Genomic DNA, 21,775 nt, shown 5'->3' with positions numbered 1-21,775 from the left:
TCTTTTTTTTCCCCCTGCCAAGCACAAGCCGTTGCTTTGATGTGCCTGATCAAATCACCGTCATGCTCAGCAGAATATTCAACTGCGGCCACAGCCGCAGATGCAGCAGCTGCTCCTGTTACCATCCATGTATTTGAAGAGTTTTATTGCGAGTTGAGGCATTCTCTGTTTGATCAGTGTGTCTCTAAGAGGATGGCAGTCAGCACACACTTAGAGTATGGTATAGAGCATGGTATAGTTTAAGAACTAGTTGGTCATTAGTTGATCAAATTAAATTAAAACTGGAGAAATAGGAATATCCCTATGTGTCATTTTTCCAAAGTATATCATTGTTGACTAAAAGCCTATTAAGTATTAGTTTTGCTTTAAAGTGATTGTTCCTAATATCTTGTTTGAAATTAAAAGTAAAGTCTGCAGAGGCTTGATGTGCAGGTCTTATTTGAGCAAGGACATATGCTGTAAATGGTGAATGGTGATGGTTTAGCATGCAGATCTTGTTCAGTCGCATTTATTATTAGGCACAGGTGTAAAGAGAGGGTGTGAAAGCACTCTTGCAGACACATAATTAGATAGAATGCCTCGGTAGTTAAGTACAAAGATTCATGAAAATAGTTTGAAATATTACATTAGAAACCAAATGCATCATGTCTTTTTTTCGGTTTTATGCTTCATGATTGAACCAGGTGGACTGCGCTTTGCCAGAGAACTTTTCAAAATGTGAAAAGTGTGGCTTGGCTGTATTGAATAGTGGATTTTTTTTGGCTGTGGAGGAAATCTGTCAGACACCGGTTGCATTTATCTGCTTGATGTAGCAGAGCGCTGCAGCCTGCAGTGCAGCTGCTGCTGCTACTAATGTGGCTAGAAGGGAGCATGGCTTGATGTTTTTTATTTTGTTGCTGATATCTCATGAAGAAACATCTCTTTCTCACCTGGCCAAAATGTTGTGAATATGTTTAAAATCAAAGAAAAAGTTTACATTTAAGTCTATCTTAATACAATACTTACATTCCCATATGAACACTTTTTAGTATTGAGATATTAATCTCTACCGGACATGCACTTTCTTTTTTAACTATGGTAAAAAAAAAAAAACATTTTTAATAGAAGAAGTGTTGGTTTCCCGAGCTTCAAGTTTATTGTTAATCAATCTTGCAGCCTCTTTGCTCACTCTGAGGTCAGGCCTGACTGGTGATGTAGCATGCACTCCATTCAGTTGCTGAGGTAAATGCAGCTAAGCCTCTTAATGGTCTCTGCATTGCTGCTGGCTGATCTACAGTAGCCAGTCCCAGAATTCCTGATTAAACACCGGAGAAGCTTTGTCGAGACAGAGACGGCCCAGTATTTTTGCCTGTTCTCCATTTTGTTTGTGTTGTCGCCGTCGGTTTTGAAACTAAAAGCTGTGTATTTTGAGACTTGTCTCCCAAGGAGGCTGTCTGTCTTCATCGATCCACGGTGTGATCCTTTTAGTTGATGTGCTGAAGTGGTCAGAGGTAAATGCTGTTTTAATGAAGTCTGGCTATTGATTTGGCTGTGGTGTTTGTTTGTGGAGTTAGGAATTTGAGCATCACTTGAAGGCAGGGTAATCAGGATAATCAGGCATGATGCACATAGCCTGTGAGTTTTTATGTACTGAAATCATCGTGTATGATACGCTTTCCTCACACACAGGAAGTAGAAGGCATGCGCATGCATATTAAAGCTCCCACACACACAACAAAACCAGCCTGTAAATCCCACCACCCAGACTCTCTTAAAAATGACGATGAGAGCGTTTGTTGAGAATAATTACACCAAAAAAGAAATCACTTTGCTGCCAAAATATATCCCACTCTATGTTATGGAGATTTAGACAGAGAATTGGATTTCCCCAGCTGTGAAATCAGTTTTTGTAGTCCCGCTGGCCAACTGCATCATTTCGCTATACCCCACTGTATGCTCCCATCACTGCGCGCACATGCAGCCTATGCCTTTTCCGCTCCATGAGCTCCCTTTGCATTTACAGCATCAGGCCTCGTGCTATATGTTATTATCAACGTCTCTGGTCGACTGAGAGAACACTGTAAGCTCTGCGTGTCACTTCATTGGTTCTGCATTAGTCCAAATGCGGAAAAATGGCATCCTAAGCCTTTCATGAGAAGCGTTTCAATCTGAACCATTGTGACCGGCATAGATACATCATATGTTTATGAAAATAAATCAGGCACACATCTAGTGGATCTACAAATGTCAAACATCATACTTCAAAAGCCCTCTTCAATTTCTGCAAGTGGATTCAAAGTTGCTTAGACGAGAGGGTCTCTTACTCCGAGTCATAGATGATTTTCAATCAAATGGGAAGTGAATACGTAGACTGTGAGTATGTCCTTCTACTATTTAAATGCAACCTTTACAATACATGAGGTGAAGCAGCTAGTCCTCCTTTCATGTGGATGGGCTCAAAGATGAAGTACTTAATGATATTTTTTTGCTGCAGTGCTGTGCAGGGCTTTGGCTTCTGTGTGCCAACAAGTCAAGAGAGCGCAGAGACTATAAACATTTTTGATGACATTTTGAATTTGAGCTTCACCTCGGGGCTAAACCCATGCCAATTGGAGAGTAATATCAAGTGAAAAGCTTTATCTCCATGGCTTAATTAAGGACCGTTGAGAGCACAAGAGAGACTGTTGCCCCCACGTCTCACTGGTCTGGTGCGGACTCAAACCGGACACACCTCGGTTCATAAGTTAACTCTGAAGCTGAGATGTGCCCCAGCACTATCCACTTTTGTACAATTAATATGAAGTTACATCCATTTTAAAATCACTTCAAAGGAACTAATCTGGAACATGACGGGTGCCGATAAAGGGGTATTTGAGCTCATTTGATAGGGCTGTGGGGGTACTTCAGACAAAAAAGGTTAATAAATGTTCTGATCATATTTTAGAATATGAAATTTTCTGCCTATGCACAGTTAAAGCTAAATGTTAGGTTGTGTCTCTCATTTAATTCCTATCTGCTCACATGATGTGAATGGCTGCATTGATACTGTAAGCCTTTGAAAATTTAGGCAGACTGATGATCATAGTAGTTTTCCACGGGTTTTTTCCTTTTTTGCCCTGCACCACAAGGGGAATATGTATAAAATGAATGAAAGCTAATTTTTACAGACTGATGACTAGAATCTTAAAGACTTAGATATGTCTCATTACACTAGTTCATGGTTTATTCAACTGATTTTATTTTCTTTATGCATAAGAAATGAATGAAATTACAAATTTATTACAGTGCTCTTAAGAAGACGGAACAAGATGTCTTTTTAATATCTCTTTTTGCACACATATACTGTAAGCTTGTATTGCTGCAGCCTTCACGTCAATCTGCACATTTACATGCACTTAACTAGGTTACTCAGAGAAACCAGGTTACGCAGGTAATCAGGCAACACGTTGACATACACTGTATTATACTGCTGATTGTAAATCCAGTATAATAGAGTCAGTGATCATATTTCCTCCTATACCCAGACCTTATTTAGTATGGCTTACTTATTTTGACTCCATTGGTAATTGAAGATGTTGCTTCCTGGCTTTTTTTTTTTTTTTTTTTTGTCAGACATTGAATCAAATTGTTTTAAATGCAAGGACACATTGCTATGTGTAGTTAACCTCTCCTTTCAGCCAGGTGTTCTGCTGTTACAGTGACACTCTCCCTGTCTAAAGTCTTTGTCATGCAGGCATGCAAAAGCCAATTACAAACCCAGTTACCTGTATGCATGGCAAAGAACTCTGCGTTTCCTGGGTGAAAAATCAGCTGGGGAAAACAGGTTTTTCTGATTTAGTTTTTCCACGATTCAATTCAGATTTGACACATGCAATGTCAGATTGCCATCGCAACTATAGCATTATGAAAAGTGTGTCTTTGGTGCTTAATCAGAAGTGAGAACGACTGTAAAATTGCCAACACATTTACATAATGAAGTGCTTGTCTGAAAGTCTGAAAAAGGGCTTTTCAAAAGGGAAAGGCTGTGGATGCATGTGCTTTGTTAGCAAGTGAATCTCTATCGTTCCAAAATAAAATAGCAGGCTTGCTAAAATAATACGAAGAGAATCTATTCAGCAAAACTGTGTATTTAGAACATATGGATGGGTAAGACTCTGCTAAGCTGCTGCACCCAAGCCAGTGAGAATATTTGCTCTGTGCTAAGATGCTGTCGGCATCAGCTGCAGAGAAATGCAGCATGAATGGAAAAGAGAAAGGCAGTGTTTTCGGTTGATGCTGGGTTATGGTGTGATGGTCTTGGTCTGAAATTGCTGGAACAGACTTTGAAGTGGCTCGGGTTTTTTCATCTCTCTCTCTCTCTCTCTCTCTCTCTCTCTCTCTCTAACTCTCTCTCTCTCTGTGTCCCTGCCTCCCACATCTGCCGCTATCATAATAACAAGCAATAACCCTCTTTCAGCAATAACCAAGACTTTTACGCCTGTAATGTGCCTTCAATAAATAGTCATGTTTACCAAGGGGCCATATTTTACAGCAATTTAGTTTAGAGCCTCCCCTCTTGCTTCATGTTTTGCTTCCTCATTCTGAAGTACAGTACATAATGTGGCGCATTATGCACACCAGCACAAACATTAACACATTATCAAATGTACTGATACAGGAAATAGCATAGCCCACCGCACATAATCACACTACACATTTGGAGTGTGCTTTGAAAAATCAGCTTCTCACTGTGAGGTTTGGTAGACATACATGTTGAACATCAGCATGCGCGCGTATGCATATAGCAGAGGTGGGCCACTTTCTCAGGGCCCTGTTGAAAGTGGCAGCACAACCATGGGGGCGCGTTTCATTAGTCTGTCAAACTCAATGATATTTAGAGCCCCACACCCTCGGCCAGGACTGGAAAACTCAATCAGCACTCTGATTTCATAACCCTGCTTGGTGACAGGGCTTATTTTATCGCTCCGCTGATTCATTCTAATAAACGCCGGCTGCCCAGCACACCATCGCTGAAATACAACCTCCCCCCCTCTGTCCTCCATGGGTCGACCCAAAAAAAAAGGGAAGGGGAGGGGGAGAGGGATAAATCAGAATTGTGGGAACTGGAGGGTGCAGATAATCCATCGCTGGTCCGGGTGTAGCTAGCAAGTCTGCCGCCCCATCTCTCCCTCCCTCCGCACCCTTTAGCACAAATCAGAAGCCAGGACAGTGTTGATCTGTGAGGGCTTGGTGGGGCCATTGATTGTGGACGACAGAGGAGGAGAGGGGCGATAAATTATCGGAGGCAGAGTGCGGAGGGTGAAGGAAAACAATTATCTGCGAAGGTGGAAAGCACATAAAGTGAAGAATGATAAACACTGTGAAATATGATTGACTCCAAGTGATATATGGAAGCCGAAGGACAGGCGGAGAGGTCTGTATGTGCAGAGATATCCTTGAATAGAATGGCTGTGGGCAGTATAGTTGAGGACTCACTAGGCTGCACCGGGGCCTAACCACATTGTCCCTGCACATTTGTGTGAATGTGTCTTTTTCTCCGCAGACGACGGATGACATTGTTTCGTCGGCGGAGTGCTCCAGTGACGACGAGGACCTGGAAGAGTGCGACTCCGGACATGCAGGTGGGATGGGTGTGTCGAGTTGTGCTTGCTCTGAACCTATTTCTCCTTATCTTTCTTTGATTTGCTACCGAGGAGCCTCTCCTCTTAGCATCATGTCCCATGGGAGCTTCAAGTGTAACTTTAAAAAGCCCTCCGAAAAGTAGCCAGTGTGAGAAATACACTAGTGTGAGGGGGTTCTCAGTGTACATCAAAAGTTTAAAGAACTCTTTGGAGATGGATGAGTAAGAATTAGTTTCTCTATCTTTAGCATGCTCTCTGTAGGAAGTTACAGTTTTAACTTTAACTGTAAATAAGTTTACCCATACATCTTATAGTCAGCTGCTGTAGTTAAAGCTCATACCTTTCATCTCTAAAACAAGTTACACTTAGCTATGGGGCCACTGGTTGCAGACATGACGACGCATTGATACTAATTTTGTTCTCTCAGCATTCGGTCGAGAGCAAAACTTTACTCAACAAAGTACGAAATTAGTATCAAGCCCCATGTCGCCCGCACTGATGCTTCAAAATGTATCTGTCCTGTACATGGTTGATTTCCTCTTGCTGTGCGTGTGTGCGTCTCTCTTGACAGAGGATACATTTTGAGATTCTTTCGAGAACAAAGATGCTTTCAGCATAGATACTGTGATATGTAGCAGACTAACTGCAACAGAGCCTCTTCCTCCCTTCTCCTTCCTTCTTCTTCTTCTCTTGTTTGTACCTCTGTTTCCTTCGTCGGAGGCTTGCCTTACCTGAAACATTCTGATAGAGAACAGATATCCTCGAATTTCTGTGCGCATCGTCTCTCTTCCCTCCTCCCTTTACACTTACACACACACAGACACACACAGACACACACAGACACACACACATCACTTTGTGATTAGATCAAAGTGATGAGACATTCACTCAGTGGAGTTTGAAAATAAAAACAGAGCTGGAAATAAAGCGCCAGATTTTGAAAGGAGTGGTTATTTTGAGGCAACTTGGGTTTGGACGAGTTTTGAACATGCAGCTGTCAATCACACATGTGCCCGGGAGCAGTTGGCATACATCCTTTTATAGTATGGAGTAAACCAGGAGAGTGAGAGCATTGAAACTGGCTCAGTATGTAAAAAGCGTCTCCCCTTAGGCACTCTGGAAATCATTAACAGCTCAGGCTATTTGATTGCTTCACTGTCCTTCAAAACGCCATCACAGCAGACTAATTGATGCCGCGTTAATCTGGCTAAATATGGCTGAGCTTAGCACCAAGCATATGTCCACTTTTCACTGCTAATAATAAGCCTAAGTTGAAACAATGCATTGCCCTTTCACTTGCTCATCTCTGCTCGGAGAACATAACAGATAATCAGCAATAGTTTATTTCTCTCGCAAATGAGGTCTTTCTGTGTACTTTGGTAGATATTCTGCTAATATTTTTCCACTTTCCTCCAATCTATGGAAGGAACTAATTTACTTTGAAGCCTTATCACACCGTAATAGCGTTTGTTTCCTTGAAATTATGACCACATTTAGGTCCTCGCGCTTATGGCTTTTTCATGTTAAGAGAAAGCCATTTTCTCCGTTCCTCCTCGCAGTATTTAATTTCTTTATCTATAAGCACGACTTACTTTTTTAACTTAGAGATTATTGAAATTGAATGGACAACTTTTCATGGCTCACGTGTTTTTCCTTTTCATTTCCGCACACTTTTAAAAACCTCAAACCCAAGTATTCTCAAAAGTGGAACAAAGCGTATTGTAAGTTTTTACTAAGAGAACATGGTACCCTCCCCTCATATAGTGGCAACATATGTAGTCATACACACTCATACATACTGTACATTTCACCATGTTGACACAGAAATTCATATCCTCATTCCTTGCCCCGCTTCCAGTCGTATGAACAGTTGCATGACATGGTGTTGGTTTCTTTTCTGTTGCATTTTGTTTGGTTTTTTCTCTTGTGATGCACATATGAACATCTCTCTCCTGTATCGATTTGGACCCAGCTGCTGGGTTGCTTAAGATTTGAGCTTTTTGATTTTGCTTTACTTTGGGGCCGGGGCGGGTTGAGTGGGGTGATTTTTATTATTTTGTTTTGTTGTGGTTTTTTTTTTTTTTTTTTTTCTTTGGTGTCCTCCTCATCATCCGTCGTCCATCCTCCAAGCAAGGATAGAGCCACTCCTCCCGTTTTTGCCTCATCTTGTGCCGCATGAACTTTTGGTGGTTGGAAAATTCAAAGTTCTCCTCCTCATCAAGTTTGTGTTTATTTTTTTGTGCCATATGGCTTCTAAAGAAACATCCTCCCCCCATTTTCGATACAACATAGGGAAATGAACGGCAACAAAATCTTTTCTTGCCATCATCCTTTTTTTGGCCTTGTGCAGGCAACCCCATTCTGTCTCAAGAAAGTTGTGTGTGAAAGAATGACTCCCTGTCTCCTCTCCCGAGCGTTAACCCCCCACCCCTCCCCCCTCCATCCCGACTCACCCACCTTCTTTCTTTTAGCCTTTCTGCATATACATGTCTGTTTGAATGCAGATGGCATAAAAAGACTTTTATTGCCACAAAGTATATCTGTTTTTCTATTCTATCTGTTGCTCCAAGTAGAAGGCATTTGTGGCATGCACTCTGTACTGGACTGTACCGCAGCTCTATAGACTAACCAATAATCCTCTCCCCCCAACTCCCCCGCTTCTGCATGGATATGATTGGCATCCATTTTGTGTGCTGCTTCTTCTCCACCCATAAGTCTCAGGCTAACCCCCAGCTGGCTTCTACTACATGTCAGTGTGTGTGTGTTCGGGGCTACAGCGGTGGTGCAGGACCACTGCTGTTCCCCGCGGCAGCTCCTCCCTCGGAGGCGTCTTGTGTTTGTGCTTGTGCCTGCTGTCTCTGTCAGTGCTCCGTCTGTGTTTACCAAACAGCCTGTCTTGTCTGCTGTACGTGGTCGTCTTGTGGTTGTGTTGTCTCTGTGTTTAATAAAACTGTTAAACCTTACCTTTTCCCTTTATACCATGTGAGTTCCACAAGAGAGCAAATAAGGTGTGCACAGTCCTCTGAATGAGAACCCGCACTCGTTTACATAATTATTAAACACAATAACAATAAATGCATTACGTTATGCAGGAGTTCACTCTCCACTACCTGGAAGTCACTAATGAAAAATATGTGATGCTCAGTTTAGAGTACAGCAAATACCAAGTCAATTTATGATTTAATTTCACAGTGATTAACAGATTAAAAGATGTGCAGCTTGTCATTACCGTGTAATCAGAGCATTTTTGTGATTAATATGTAATTATATTTTAGTAATTGATGCAAATGATTTTCATAAATGCACTAGTGCAAATGTTTGATTTGTACAGAGAGTGCCGACAAGTTGCTATAAATCCTGTAACTTATAAGATTAGTTAGACCAGACGAAAATAAAATTGGACTCATGAAAAGGTCCGACATTAAGAATGATAGATCTGCCACAGTGGACATTATTGCAGAAAGGGTACAGGTGTTACTAATAACATTAATGATGGCTATGTTCTGTGGTGCCAGTAAGCTGTGTCAAGGTGACAGTATGCACATTACCTGGGCCCTGGGACAAATTGAATGGAGCCATCATTATTGTTATTAGTTATACACATGTTTTATTCTGCTACAGCAATGTCCGCAACGAGAAACGTACATTGTAGTGGCAGTAATATATACAAACAACAAGTCTGTATTCCTAAATGACATAGTGGGTTATTACTCAAGGCCTTACAAAATGACCCATAAGAATATTTTCTACTCTGCCACCTCTATGTTTAAGGTTTGGTTAGATTTAAAGATTAAGGTTCAATATCTAATCTATAAATAGTGAACAAAACTCCCAATATTCTAATCTGTATTTTTATAAAAATGGATGGATCAAGTGTAATATGAAAGGAACTGCTCAAAGTGACAAACTCAGAGAATTTTCGCCCGACTCTGCAGTTCCCCTCAGCTGTATGGAGAGTTTAGCCTCTTTTAGCTCATTGTTTTGGTTTGACAGCACTGTTTTGGTTCAATCTCACCACACACATCAGCATCATTTCCAGTGGCAGGAAACAATAGCTCTTAAAATCCACTGCACACTACCTGCCCAGCACCAGACAACTCACACACAATGTTAGCAAGTACAAAGTGAAGCATTTTGTAGCTAAAGAGCCAGATATTTCTCTTAGGAGTTGGTGGAGACGAAACAGAACTAAAAGGAGAATAAATATTAGACTTTAATCAGGTGGCCAGAAAACATGACTCCAAATGAATGCTAATGTTGCTCAGTGTCTGCTGGATGTGTAAATGAGCAACATTTTGCAACCACGTTTGCCATATCAACTTTACAAGATGATAATATGTCAGTGTTGTGTTTACAGCTTGTAGTGCTGCCCCCAAATGGCCAAAAAATCTGTTTTAGGTAAAGAGGGGAAGATTAGATTATTGTTAAAGGAAACCAGTGTTGACTGTTGGTAGGATATGGGACACAATTCCCTGTTGATGGGCGTATGCTTTGTGCACTCATCCATCATGCCAGCCTCTACTTTTTTGTTACGGAATGTTAAACTTCTTCAAGCATTGCTACTGAGCATAAACATAAAGGTAGGTTGTTTCAGTCTGTTTAAACAAATGACCAATACGGCCATTCATCTAGAGATGACAGCCTCCTATAAATCTCTGCAAACAGGGCAACTGTTATAGTCTATGTGCCAGTCAAATAGATCGTAAAAAGATTGTGTATTTAATAAAAGGGCCGTAAATGGTCCTGCATGCGCCATTACCCTATCAGGCTTTGATGAAGTGGAGCACAGATCAAACAGATGTAACATATTTATAGACATCTCCTCATCTCATTGGCCTTGGTGGGCAATGTGGAAAGTCTGTGGCTCAAATGAATGTTGGACTGGATTCATGGATGTAATGTTGTGTGATTTCTTCATTGCTGTATTTGAAGAGCCGTTTACACTTGTGGGGTACAGAATGAAGTATGATAGGGATGGATCACTGGGTTTTCTTGTGGCGTCAGCTATGGCTTCCGTCAAGCCCCATTGGGCCGGCTGTCACTTCAACACAGACCTCAGATCAGTTTAAAGGTTATTCAGCTGACACATGTCCGCCGAGTGCAGAGGTGCAGCCTAATGGCTGTACAGCAAATCGACCGGCTGACAGGGGCGAGTCGCCACGCCTGCTGGAGATGCCAATTTAATACGCCAGACTGCGCCCAGCCTCATGATGACGGATTAAGAGCTATCTGCCATGCGCTGTGGCTTCAGGATGCCCCCATAAGGGAGCTCCTCCTCCAGGCAGAGGTGGTTCATGCATCCCTTATAATACAGACCTCTCCACTTGCTGGAGTTGTAAACGGAACATCGTTCAACTACTCGGATGGAAATGAATTGTCCATCAGTGAGAAATTAGACCTCTCTTGGCAGGGGTGTGCAAAGGCAAGATAAGATAATTTAATGGCAGGGTAAAGTGCTCAGCTTTTTAACGTGCATGTTTCTAGAAAGCTCAGCCATTGCACAGGGCACCAATATAATCCCTGGCATGTCCCCTTCAAGTGTGTCCACACTGAGAATCTGTGTTTTGCTGGCTCTCTGGTAATCAGCTCCCTACCTGTAGTGGGTAGAGGTGAATGAATCTGCTACAGCAGGTCTCGGGGCACAATGCACACAGCTACAATGGGATTTCAGGGCCCCAAACCACTGACTCACCCACAATTTGCAGCGTCGAAATCCCATTGACTCAGTTCATCCATGGTTGGTGCTGGTGCACCGGCTTTCTGCTTTTATGGTGTAGCATCGTCAAATCCCTGACACACCGTCGGGATTCATCTCGATTCGGAAGCCTCAGCAAACCTTGGATGGACACGGGGATCAGGCCAGGAGAGAGAAGAGAGGGAAAATAGAGAGGGAGTGGAGGGAAGTGAAGAAAAAAAGTGCTGCTCGTAAGATTTCTGCATCTGTAGCCTCCAAGCTGCTGAGGTAGTCGGTCAATCAGCCATTTGGAAGTAACTATATTTACTTAATTCCTCTTCAAAAGCCAGCACAGGCATGCAGCAGGAACGGTGAAAAGCAGAATGACCAGAAAAACTGAGTTTGTTCCATGCTATCGTTTTTTGTGATTTAAATAGATTGGACCGTTTTCTTTCTCATTGATGCGATGTCTAGCCAGTAGGCAGTGGCGCAAAGAAACACTTATTAATCTGAAGTCCTGACTTCCTTTTGCTTAAAATGAAAGAAAAAAGAGTAACAGGCTGTAGGTCTAGTGGAGTGGAGAATTATTTGCCAGAGAGGCAGAGGCTTAGAATCAAATCCCCATCCATCTTGATGAGTGCGGAAAACAAACGCAGTCTGGTTAAGCAAACCCATTAGAAACCGCAGTGTTTGTCTGCTTCAGAAATGCAGCATGATGTGCAATGCTTGTGCAAGAGCTTACACAGGATTAAAGTGTTTACCATAACATCAAGGTCCTCTGCACTGACTTTACTGGAGACCCTTAACGGCAGCGGTTCCCCTCCTATCCAAGTGTTTTGTTGATATAGCGCAAAGCTAACAGTCGCCGAAAGCTGTTAGCCAAGAATTGAATGAAAGGATGCAAACAAGGCCAAGACAACAAGGGCAGAGTTGGATAAATAAAGCCTTGGATGGAATCACTTACTCTGTGCTGGTATTGTTTATTTAACAAGAGTTTGGCTCTGTTATTAGAATATTATCACAGCTATGCAACATGAGCAGTAGCTGTTAGTTGAGGAGAAGATCACACACTGCAGTCATACACTGTATCATGTCAGACATTAGTGCACTGTCAGGAAATCCACATTTACCACGTCAGTGTTGATAATACAGTACAGTGTCATTGGTGCTGTATTTCCATAATAATGCTTAATTCATAGACTCAGCTTTGCTTAATGAATGAGTGAAATGAATGAATATCTGAAGACAAATGTGCCTCTCACATCTCCTTTAACTCACCAGAGGCACAAGTAAACTCGCCATCCTGTGCACTCTTGTGGAACTCCTTCCCAACACGGTGTTTATCTGTCAAATAAAGGCTGTTGGTTATGCACGAAACACAAAGCATCTAAACATTTAATTAAAAAAAAGTAGCTCATTAATTATCACTCTACTTCCCCTCTTGATTAATTAGCGAATGTGTTGGGCCTAAATGCCCCATAATATTGGTTATATATCACCCATGGTGCACCTTCTTCCCCTGTTAACTGCTAATGAATGGTTTCTTTGCCTGATGAAATATCCCACAGCCCTTGGTGGCAGTGACCTTTTACTGACCTTTGACCCTTTCTTAAGACCCCTCCCCTCTCTGTCCCATGGCTTGCTGTATTGTTATTGTATATTACTCTCCCTAAATGCAACTTACTGAAGCATGCATTAACCCAACTTCTTATAGTGGAACTAAAATCCAAAATAAAACCATGTCTGATTGACCTCTTTCTCTGACGTACATCCAGATTGCACGCCCTGTCCTGTGTTTTAAAATACTAACAAGAGAAATGTATTGAAGTAACTAATAATAAAGTCTTTATTATTAGTTAAACGAAGGTGGTGACACTTTGCCTATAAACTGTCCCCCCCTCTCTTTGTCTGCCTCAGTGTGTGCTTTCTGGTTGTTCATCTTTGATAGTGTGAGAAATTGATTGCCTTTCTTTCTTGCTTGCTAATCTGTTTTATTTTTGTCTTTTTTTTTGTACATATATGTTCAAACACATATATGTGTATCTCTCTGTTTCTTTTCTGAAAATGTTCAAATTTTAAATATCTGCTAATTTGCTAAGAATCACTATTGCCAATGTTTTAATGATTTTTTTCCCTAATTAGAATGAAACTTCCTCTTTTCTCTATGAATTAATTACTGTTTCATAAACAACAGAAGGTTTTTAAGATTAGGTATCAAAACAAAAAACCTGTATTGGAATATCAAATTTGCATCCTCATAGAGAAAAAAGAGAAGACACCTCCAAAGTAGACCCTCACCACTATCTGTGAAAACTGTTCCAAACTGTTTCTATGCTGATCTCTAATATTTTCCTGTTATTGAATAGCTATCTCTGATTGAAATTTGGATTTAAACAACAAATGAGTCGATTAATTTTGTGCATGGCAAAGAAGTTGCAGCTTAGGGTTTGTAAAACTGTCAGTGTTGAGAGTGCTGTTCTCTTTTGTAGATGGGCATGTATATGCTCATTGTTTGTATATCCCCATCCCTTCCTTACAGCCAAAAGCTCTAATGCCGCCCGACCGCTTCGTGCCGCCTTTACATGGACATGGCAACTGATGTACACGTTCACCCCCATCTATGTCATTTCCTTCCTAGTATGTTCATAGGTCCCACCCCCGTCTCACACTCCCTCCTCCCAAACCCTTTACGTAGAGATTCTAAGATATGTACAGTCATCCATTTATTCATTGCTGATGAAGTTAAAGTCGAGCAAAAAAAAAAAAAAAAAAGAGTTATCTAATCAGGCTGTAGATATTTATGGAGAGACTTATCTATCAAAGCAAGAATTATAGATATACAGTTTTCTTTTTATACAAAATTAAATGAATATTAAAAGAACAAAAAAAAATTAAAAAAAGATATCCTGAACAGAATGGTGAAGATTATTTTTCATGTCATGATGTGTGGATGTATGTGTTGTTGCCTCCCTGTACCATCCTGTCTAAAAAGAGAAATATATACTAATTAATCAGAAATTGCTAAAAAGAAACTAACCTAACTTGTCCAAAGGCATTCTTACACAACTTTCTTTTGTAAATTTTTTTTTCTTCCTGCCAAAATCATGCGGGCAATTTGTTGATGTAAGTTGACAAAACTGATGGTATGCTTTCTTCCTTTGAAAACTGTTTTTTTGTAGGCTTTTATGATTTTCCAAGCTGACTTTGTTTTTACCTGTTTTTTCTACTTACTTATTACTAATACCTTTCTGGATAGCTCTATCTGTGGCTTTACTTTGTGAATGTTTTTTACAATGTTTGCTCTAACTCTGAACTCTTTTTGCAATGCCTTAATTATTATTTCAGTTTCCTTTATTTCTGTTGTGTTCTTTTCTTTATTGTTCCAAAAGGTTTGCATCTCTTTATAGTGCCCTGTTTGTGAGCCGTTGCAATGTACAAACAAGCCCTTTGGCAAGAGGATAAGCAGCTTCAATGGACATCTGAATGTTTCAAACTCTTTGTAGTAGTCAAACAACAGGTTTAACTAATACAGCATGTGGTATCAAGTGTTCCACAATGGGTTTATTATAATGAGTGGATGTGGAAATGTTTTTAGCACCTGGGTCCTGAAGCCTCACACTCTCATGAGTAATACAGTAATACTACACTCCACAGTGGAGAACACAATCTGTTAACAAGCGACATTCTCCCTCCAAAAAGTACAAATCAGCAAACATTCATGTGTCATTGAACTGCCCGGTGACTTTGTGCCATTGTGGTAACTGTAGGGGTCAAAAGGCAAGAGGCTAGGGCAAATAGGGGAGCCAACTAATGCTGAGGAAAAGAAAAGTTCCCTCCATTTTTTTTTTATAACTTGTGAGTGGTGACTTTTCGCTGGTACAGTTTTCTTTTGTAGATCAGTGTGTGACCCTCTGATAGAACTAAAGTGCCAGTCAGGTTTTTAGGAGGCTGGAGGTAATGTTTTTGGACTTTGGAGCACTTTCAGTCCAAAAACATTGCCTTTTACCTTTTAGTTGTCTGGCTTTTTTTCCCAGCTTTTATGATGCAGGAGTTGTTAGTATGTGTTCGCCCGTGTAGGTCAGTGGGGTTAAAAAGAATCTCTCTGAGCAACTATATGAAACACCTTACAAACACTTTCTCATTTCAGACTTAGTTAACTTGCTTTCAGGCCCACTGGCTTGCACTTGAATTGCAAACAAATGCTAATACCCTCTGCTTCTTTTTATCCACAAAGCACATCTTTTGCTGCTCAGTTTTTGAACGGACTAAAAAGGATTTACACTTGAAGATAAATGAAACAAGCCTCTTAAAAGCCTGAACTAGTCATTTATGTGGAGAAATATGCAGCATTATGAGACAGAACTAAATATAGGACCATAGTTTGTGTGGCATTACACACAATACACTTTTTTAACATTAGAAAATTATAAAAATGCATGCAGCAGATAGAACATATGACAACTATGACTATTTTCTAGTGCAGTATAAATGTAGTCATGATAAAGCATGCACTGCTATCTGAGAACATGTAGGATATGCAGGAGTTAATATGTGGAGTCGGTTTAATGTGGCTCACCCTTGTGCATCCCTCAAAGCCTTTTGATGCAATGTATACTTTATTTATGGCTGTTGTTTTCTTTCAGTTTGGGTCTTGTTTGGTTCTGAGTTTCATTGTTTTTGCACTGGTACGGTATTTTCTGTTCTTTCTTTCTTTGTTTATCTTCAGTTCATTTCCTCCCTATGTTGAGCTTTGCTTTATACGTTCTTTGGTTATTGATTCTTTTGGTGTTTGGCTGCTTCTTGCTCTGCTGATGGAAGACTTTCTGCCCACTGACTGGTGTCTCTGTCTCTGTTTCACTTTCCAGGAGGGGAACTAGTCATCCCCGTGCTAGTCGAGGATCCCATAGACATCCCTTCTGTATCCACCCGTTCTCCCTTCATCCCCCTCCCCCCAACCCTTCGCCCCGTCCTCACCATTATTGAGACCACCAAAGAATCCTTGGCCATGGCCACTGAGGCGGGGGTACCTTGCTTGTCGGACCGAGGCAGCGATGATTGTGATGATGGTGATGGTGGTGATGATGGTGATGATGATGATGATGATGGCATGGTGATTTCGGGGTTTGGCTCTGGCGAAGCTTTCGACTCTAGCCTGCCCCCGACTGACGATGAAGATTTTTACACCACCTTCTCCCTGGTAACAGATAAGATCTTGACCACATCGGCCTATGAAGGTGGCTACAAAGCCCTCGCGCCCAAGTGGGAGGCCAAGGACTTGAGGCCTAGCAAAGCCTCTGAGGCAGGTAGGACTACACCCACCTCGCCTCTGCCCGACCCCCGGGGCACGCCGCCGGCGGCGGTCCCCTCGGACACGCCACCCAAGCTGCCTGCCGGGAAAATGAACAACCGCGAGGTAAAACCCCCACAGCCGGACATAGTCCTGCTGCCCCTGCCCACGTCCTTTGATCTGGACGGCACCAAGCCACGGGGCCCCTTCATCACCTCTCCCATGCTGCGCACGGTGCCTGCTGCCTTGCCCACAGTGCCCGGCGTGGTGCGGCGGGTGCCCCCGGGGGCCTCAGAGGTGATCCGGGAATCCAGCAGTACCACGGGAATGGTGGTGGGCATTGTCTCAGCCGCCGCCCTCTGCATCCTCATCCTCCTCTACGCCATGTACAAGTACAGGAACAGGGACGAGGGTTCCTACCAGGTGGACGAGACACGCAACTACATCAGCAACTCGGCGCAAACCAATGGCGCTGTGGTGAAGGATAAAACGCCCAGCGGCAGCGCCAAAGGCAGCGCCAGTAGCAAGAGACCGAAAGACAAGGACAAGGAATATTATGTATAGAAATCAAAAGTCATTTCCCAATACATAGAAAAATAAACAGTTTGGAACAAAGTTATAAACATTTTGACAGTACCATATTGGCAACTGTGATTTAAAAAGGAAAATCTCTTGTGAACTCAAAACTTACTGAGTCACTGAAACATTTACAAAAGAACTTTGGCTTATGGAAGCACACTTACTATTGTAAGCATTACAAGAGACAATGCAGTACAACTTCAACGGGACTCAGCGTGGATCTTTTTAAGGAGTCCCTGCTGGAGACATTTGGCAGTGTGAATAACATCACTCTAACATCCACACGACCCCAAGTGACTGTAAAGAGGTGTGTGATCCTTGGAGTTCTAATGACCTTGTCCATTGTAACCCTGTAAAATACGATCACTGTCATTTCGGCCATTCTGAGCATGCATGTGAGGTGTATGTGACGTGGTGCTGGCATCTGTGTAAGTGAGGGACCTCAAGAAACTATGATTGTCGGGAAAGTTGGAAGTCAAAAACAAGATTTCACATTACAAACGGTTTCATTAAATGTAGCTTTCATGGATGCGATATGAGCTAAAGTATATGTGTACTTAAAGCTGTCTTTTTATTTCCGTTTTTTTGTTTGTTTTTTATTTATTCATTTAGTAATTTATTTATTTATTGCATTTAGGTCTCTTATTTTTTTGAAGGATGATGTCCAGTCAGGGTTGACTAGGTAGTGCTCAGTGACCACTCAGCAGGATGTGATACAGTAATGTATCTCAATATTTTTCTCTCCCTCCCTCACGTCTCAGCTAAGGATTGGACTGCTATGCATGGCATCCAAATTCTAGAGGGTGTTCAAGTGTGCAAGAGTGGATCCACCAGGCAAAATGCACAATACACTGTTATTTCTCTGAATTTTAAATCTCTGATAGGATTTTTTTTCTCTTTCATTTCATCTTTTTGTCCAGTTTTTGTTACAATTCCTGAGATGCTGTGGCAAAATGCATTATCATGATTTGTGTCTGCCAGAGATTTAATTGTCGCAATCTTAAAAAAAAGAAAAAATCCAGGCTAAAGACTAACTCCAGTGTGAACAAGTGTGATTCTATCTGTTGTCACAGACGTCTGTGTCAAAAACAGCAAATATGTTTACATATTTTATTACATCATAGCCGTTGTGCTTTGCAGGTCAATATTGTACAGAAAATTCAAGTTTCTGTTGGTTTTGTTAAATCCTCTTCTTGTATAGACGGACCATTTGATTTGATTTTACCTCTGTAGCAACATGACGAAAATATCATTTTTCTTCTTTTGCCAGGATCGCCTGGAGAAAAAAAATGATGTACACAGGAACATTTGTTTAGGCGGGGAGCAAATGTTGTTAGATTAGACATCTAGTCTCTCTGGATGGTGTTTCTCTTCAGTCGCATGAATATTTGACCATGGGAAGCTGTCAATCAAATAGAAAACACCTCCCTCAGATCTTGTATTAGAGACTCCTCCTAATTCTGAAATTACTTTCATCATTTATTTTTTTATTGGAAATTTAAAAAACAGAACAAGAGAATAAAGACAGATTATGATGGATTTGGGGATCTATTGCTAGCACCTTACTGACTTACAGGTGTTTTTTTTTCTTCCTTTTTTTAAAAAAACTATGACTTCAATGTTCACGTCTTTTTGAATTTGTTTTTTTTTTTGTTATTGTGTAGCTTAATTTCATGTCTCATTTTTATGACGTTCTCTTCCGGCAATACGTTGTTTTTTTATGTCATTATTTATTGCTGAAGTTATTTGTTCTCATTCATTTTCATGCAAAATCAGTCAGTGTGTATGTTCACTTTGATTTTTTGTGTTGGTACTTGGCTTTTTCGACCAGTTAATTATTATTGTCTTTTGCTCCTTTGACTCCAAACAATTCCCAGAAATAAAAAATGTTGTTCCCAAACTTTTTGGATGTTAGACTGCGGGTGGCTGTCACTCAATCATCCATGTTGGTGGTGTAAAGGCAGGAGAAGACACAGCGAGGAGATGGATATTGATGCCATCTATGCCGAAGACTATTCACCGAACCACAATTTCTCATCCATTTTCTATTACTTCAGTGATTTCCTTTTATACCAAAAAATTGTATCATTTCCATTCAAATGAAGTCCAGAGCAGAGCAGCTCAACACTATCATTTACCTATAGATGATTATGCAAATTCATACACTGTTCATCGATGCAACAAGAGAAAAAGGGACGGGTGGAGAAAACGGTTATTAGGGGGTCCACAGTCGTCACAACAGCAGAGGAATGGCTTCGGGTTTCTTTAGAGTCAGGCCTTTGTGAGAATGCACAGCCAAATGAGATTCTCCACAACCATATGGCCGGGTTATGAGCTACTCAATGGCAAGCAGCACCTGCTTTCCCAGCCCGTTTTTACTCCGTCCATATTTCGTGCAAATGGGCCTTCACAGAGCTGGTCATTAACTTGCAATAGCCCATTGATGTAGGATATCAGAGCAGCGTGTGTGAGTATATCCAGCTCGCACAATGACTACATATTAACTCATTCATCCTGCCACAGGCAATGGGAACGAGGAGGCCAGCAGGGATTTCTTCCTCTGAGGGACTGTTTTTTACATTTGCAGACAGACCCACATTTTAGGATTCTTTTTCTTTCTTCGCCAAAAATGTGTGGAAATTTGTTCTGCATAAGTCAACACAATAAAAAGTTAATGTGTAACAAAACAACACTCATTTTAGCAAGCAATGACATTCAATCCACATTTCATCTCACTGCAATATACCCAGGCAGGCAGGCCTACAAAGGCACAGAGCAGTGAAGCTGAAAAAAGTGGGTTTAAAGCAGCTATATTCAATATTTTTATATGAAAAAATGTTCACTTGTATATGAAAGGGGTGACTCGTAGGGAGGAACTGTGCTCTACAGAGCTTTTCAGCATCTTTTAGCTCATTGCTTTGGTTCAGTCTCACATCAGCGTCGTTCTCAGCCACATCAGACATCCATCTTTCAGGGGAAAAAAAGCTCTAGCACCAAATGGCACACAGAGAAAGATGGTGACTAGCTTGTGAACATAGTGGAGCGTTAAGATGGTCAACTTTTGGTCAGTTTTGTGTTTACAATTTGTTTCCATTTCCCCCAAATGACCAGAAAATCTGTAATGCAGGTTTAAAGTTTCCAGGCTGGCAGAGAACCTTCCATAACTTAATGTTTTTATGTCATACCTTGTTAGGTCAATTATTCAACTAAAGATTCACTGCCATAGGACTACTACTGCACCCTGCCTTTGGATAATCCTCACAGAATGCAAAAAATATATCTCGGTTTTGCACGCTGTCTATCATCCTTAAGTTAATATTTATATTAAATTCAATAGCTGATTTTTAAGTCAAATACCCCTTTACCAGCACAAAACTTTTGAGAAAACCCTAGCTGTACACTGTACTATATCATATATAAAATGTGATTTAAAGGTAGCTTAACCACATCGAATGGCATGAATTTAACTATGGTCGAAAATGGAGGTGGCAGCTACTGAGATTCTCTTTGCTAGCTGCCATTAAGCAAGCAGGAATTTAACTTTTATTTTCTCCATTATGACTGGATTCAGCTACTGCCTCAATTAATATGTGGAATAATGACCAAGATGTCAGTTCATCGGTACAGATATGTTTCATACCTATGTTCCCTGGGTCCTATGTTTCCCGGGTTCTATGTTCCCTGCTTTGTATGGGACCGGGGAACCCTAACCCTAACCTTAGCGGGGAACATAGGACCCGGGGAACATAGGGATGACCCCGCTGTGTTGTTTGCTCTTGCTGTTCAGTTAATGCAGTTTGGTTTGGTGTTTAAATGTTTTGTTGTTACTGCAAATTTAATAAGCTGTTCCCAGGTATTTTTACATTTCTGTGGCACAATATTTGTATATGATAAAACAAAGAGTCAGATTCAGATGTTAACTCAGTTTAGACTAAATATGTTCTTTCTGTATTTTGACCTTGTAGGTTAGAATACTAATGTCATGTACTGTGATTTGAGATATTTTTAACAGTTCTGAGGGATGTGAAGCTGTGAAGCTGTTTGCCCACCCTGATTAGTTCCTCTCTAAACTGACTGCCCTTTTTGAAACCACTCAATATTTAGCTGGTCTTTTGTACATTGTGCCTCAAGCTGCAGCAGTCACGGAACTTCTCTACCTTTTGTCTCTCAACTGTCAGAGCCGATTTGCTCAGGATCAGGAGCGTCTGTCAGAGACAATGAACCTCACTCACAACGTCACACTGGAATATGAATCTCAGTCTAATTGTGAGATTGCACGTGAAGGAAGGAAGCTAAAAATGAAAGCAAAAAAAATCTCTGCAGAATCTACTGCATGTTTTTAAAAGGCAAATACTGTGTAGAACATCCCGGTAAGTAAGTAAATGGCCTTTTCCACGGTGCAGAGGGCAGAGATCAAAATAAAAGGCAAGTTCTACCAGGCAGTTATCATGACAATGACATCAAGAGAACAGAGAAACAAAAACAAGCATCGTTGAAGGTAATTGCAGCATAAATCACCACCAAACCGAACAGAAAATACATAAAGCATTATAGTTCAGCCAAATGTTTCCCCACATAACAAATAAACTTATATCAGCAATTAATATTATGATCATACTGCTGAAAAAGAGAAAA

General features: G+C 41.1%; 1 protein-coding gene across 9 annotated transcripts in view; it reads left to right on the top strand.

Moving 5' to 3' along the window:
• The window catches only part of nrxn3b (neurexin 3b), a 279,282-nt gene extending 260,228 nt beyond the window's left edge, over window positions 1-19,054 (top strand). For 5 of the 9 annotated variants that reach the window (XM_051408673.1, XM_051408671.1, XM_051408672.1 and 2 more), the window contains 2 exons: window positions 5,522-5,600; window positions 16,140-19,054. In XM_051408673.1, the coding sequence (XP_051264633.1) occupies window positions 5,522-5,600; window positions 16,140-17,125 (1,065 nt within the window). In that variant the 3' untranslated portion in view covers window positions 17,126-19,054. Of the gene's footprint in view, window positions 1-5,521; window positions 5,601-13,813; window positions 14,326-16,139 lie in introns of those variants that run through there. The other 4 variants (XM_051408679.1, XM_051408674.1, XM_051408677.1 and 1 more) reach the window with 2 other exon arrangements.
• The last annotated feature ends 2,721 nt before the right edge of the window (window positions 19,055-21,775 follow it).

The sequence above is a fragment of the Dicentrarchus labrax genome, unplaced genomic scaffold (genome assembly GCF_905237075.1).
Source record: "Dicentrarchus labrax unplaced genomic scaffold, dlabrax2021, whole genome shotgun sequence".
NCBI classification, from domain to species: domain Eukaryota; kingdom Metazoa; phylum Chordata; class Actinopteri; family Moronidae; genus Dicentrarchus; species Dicentrarchus labrax.
The sequence above is the reverse complement of the archived record's forward strand: the minus strand, read 5'-3'. Positions and strand labels throughout refer to the sequence as shown.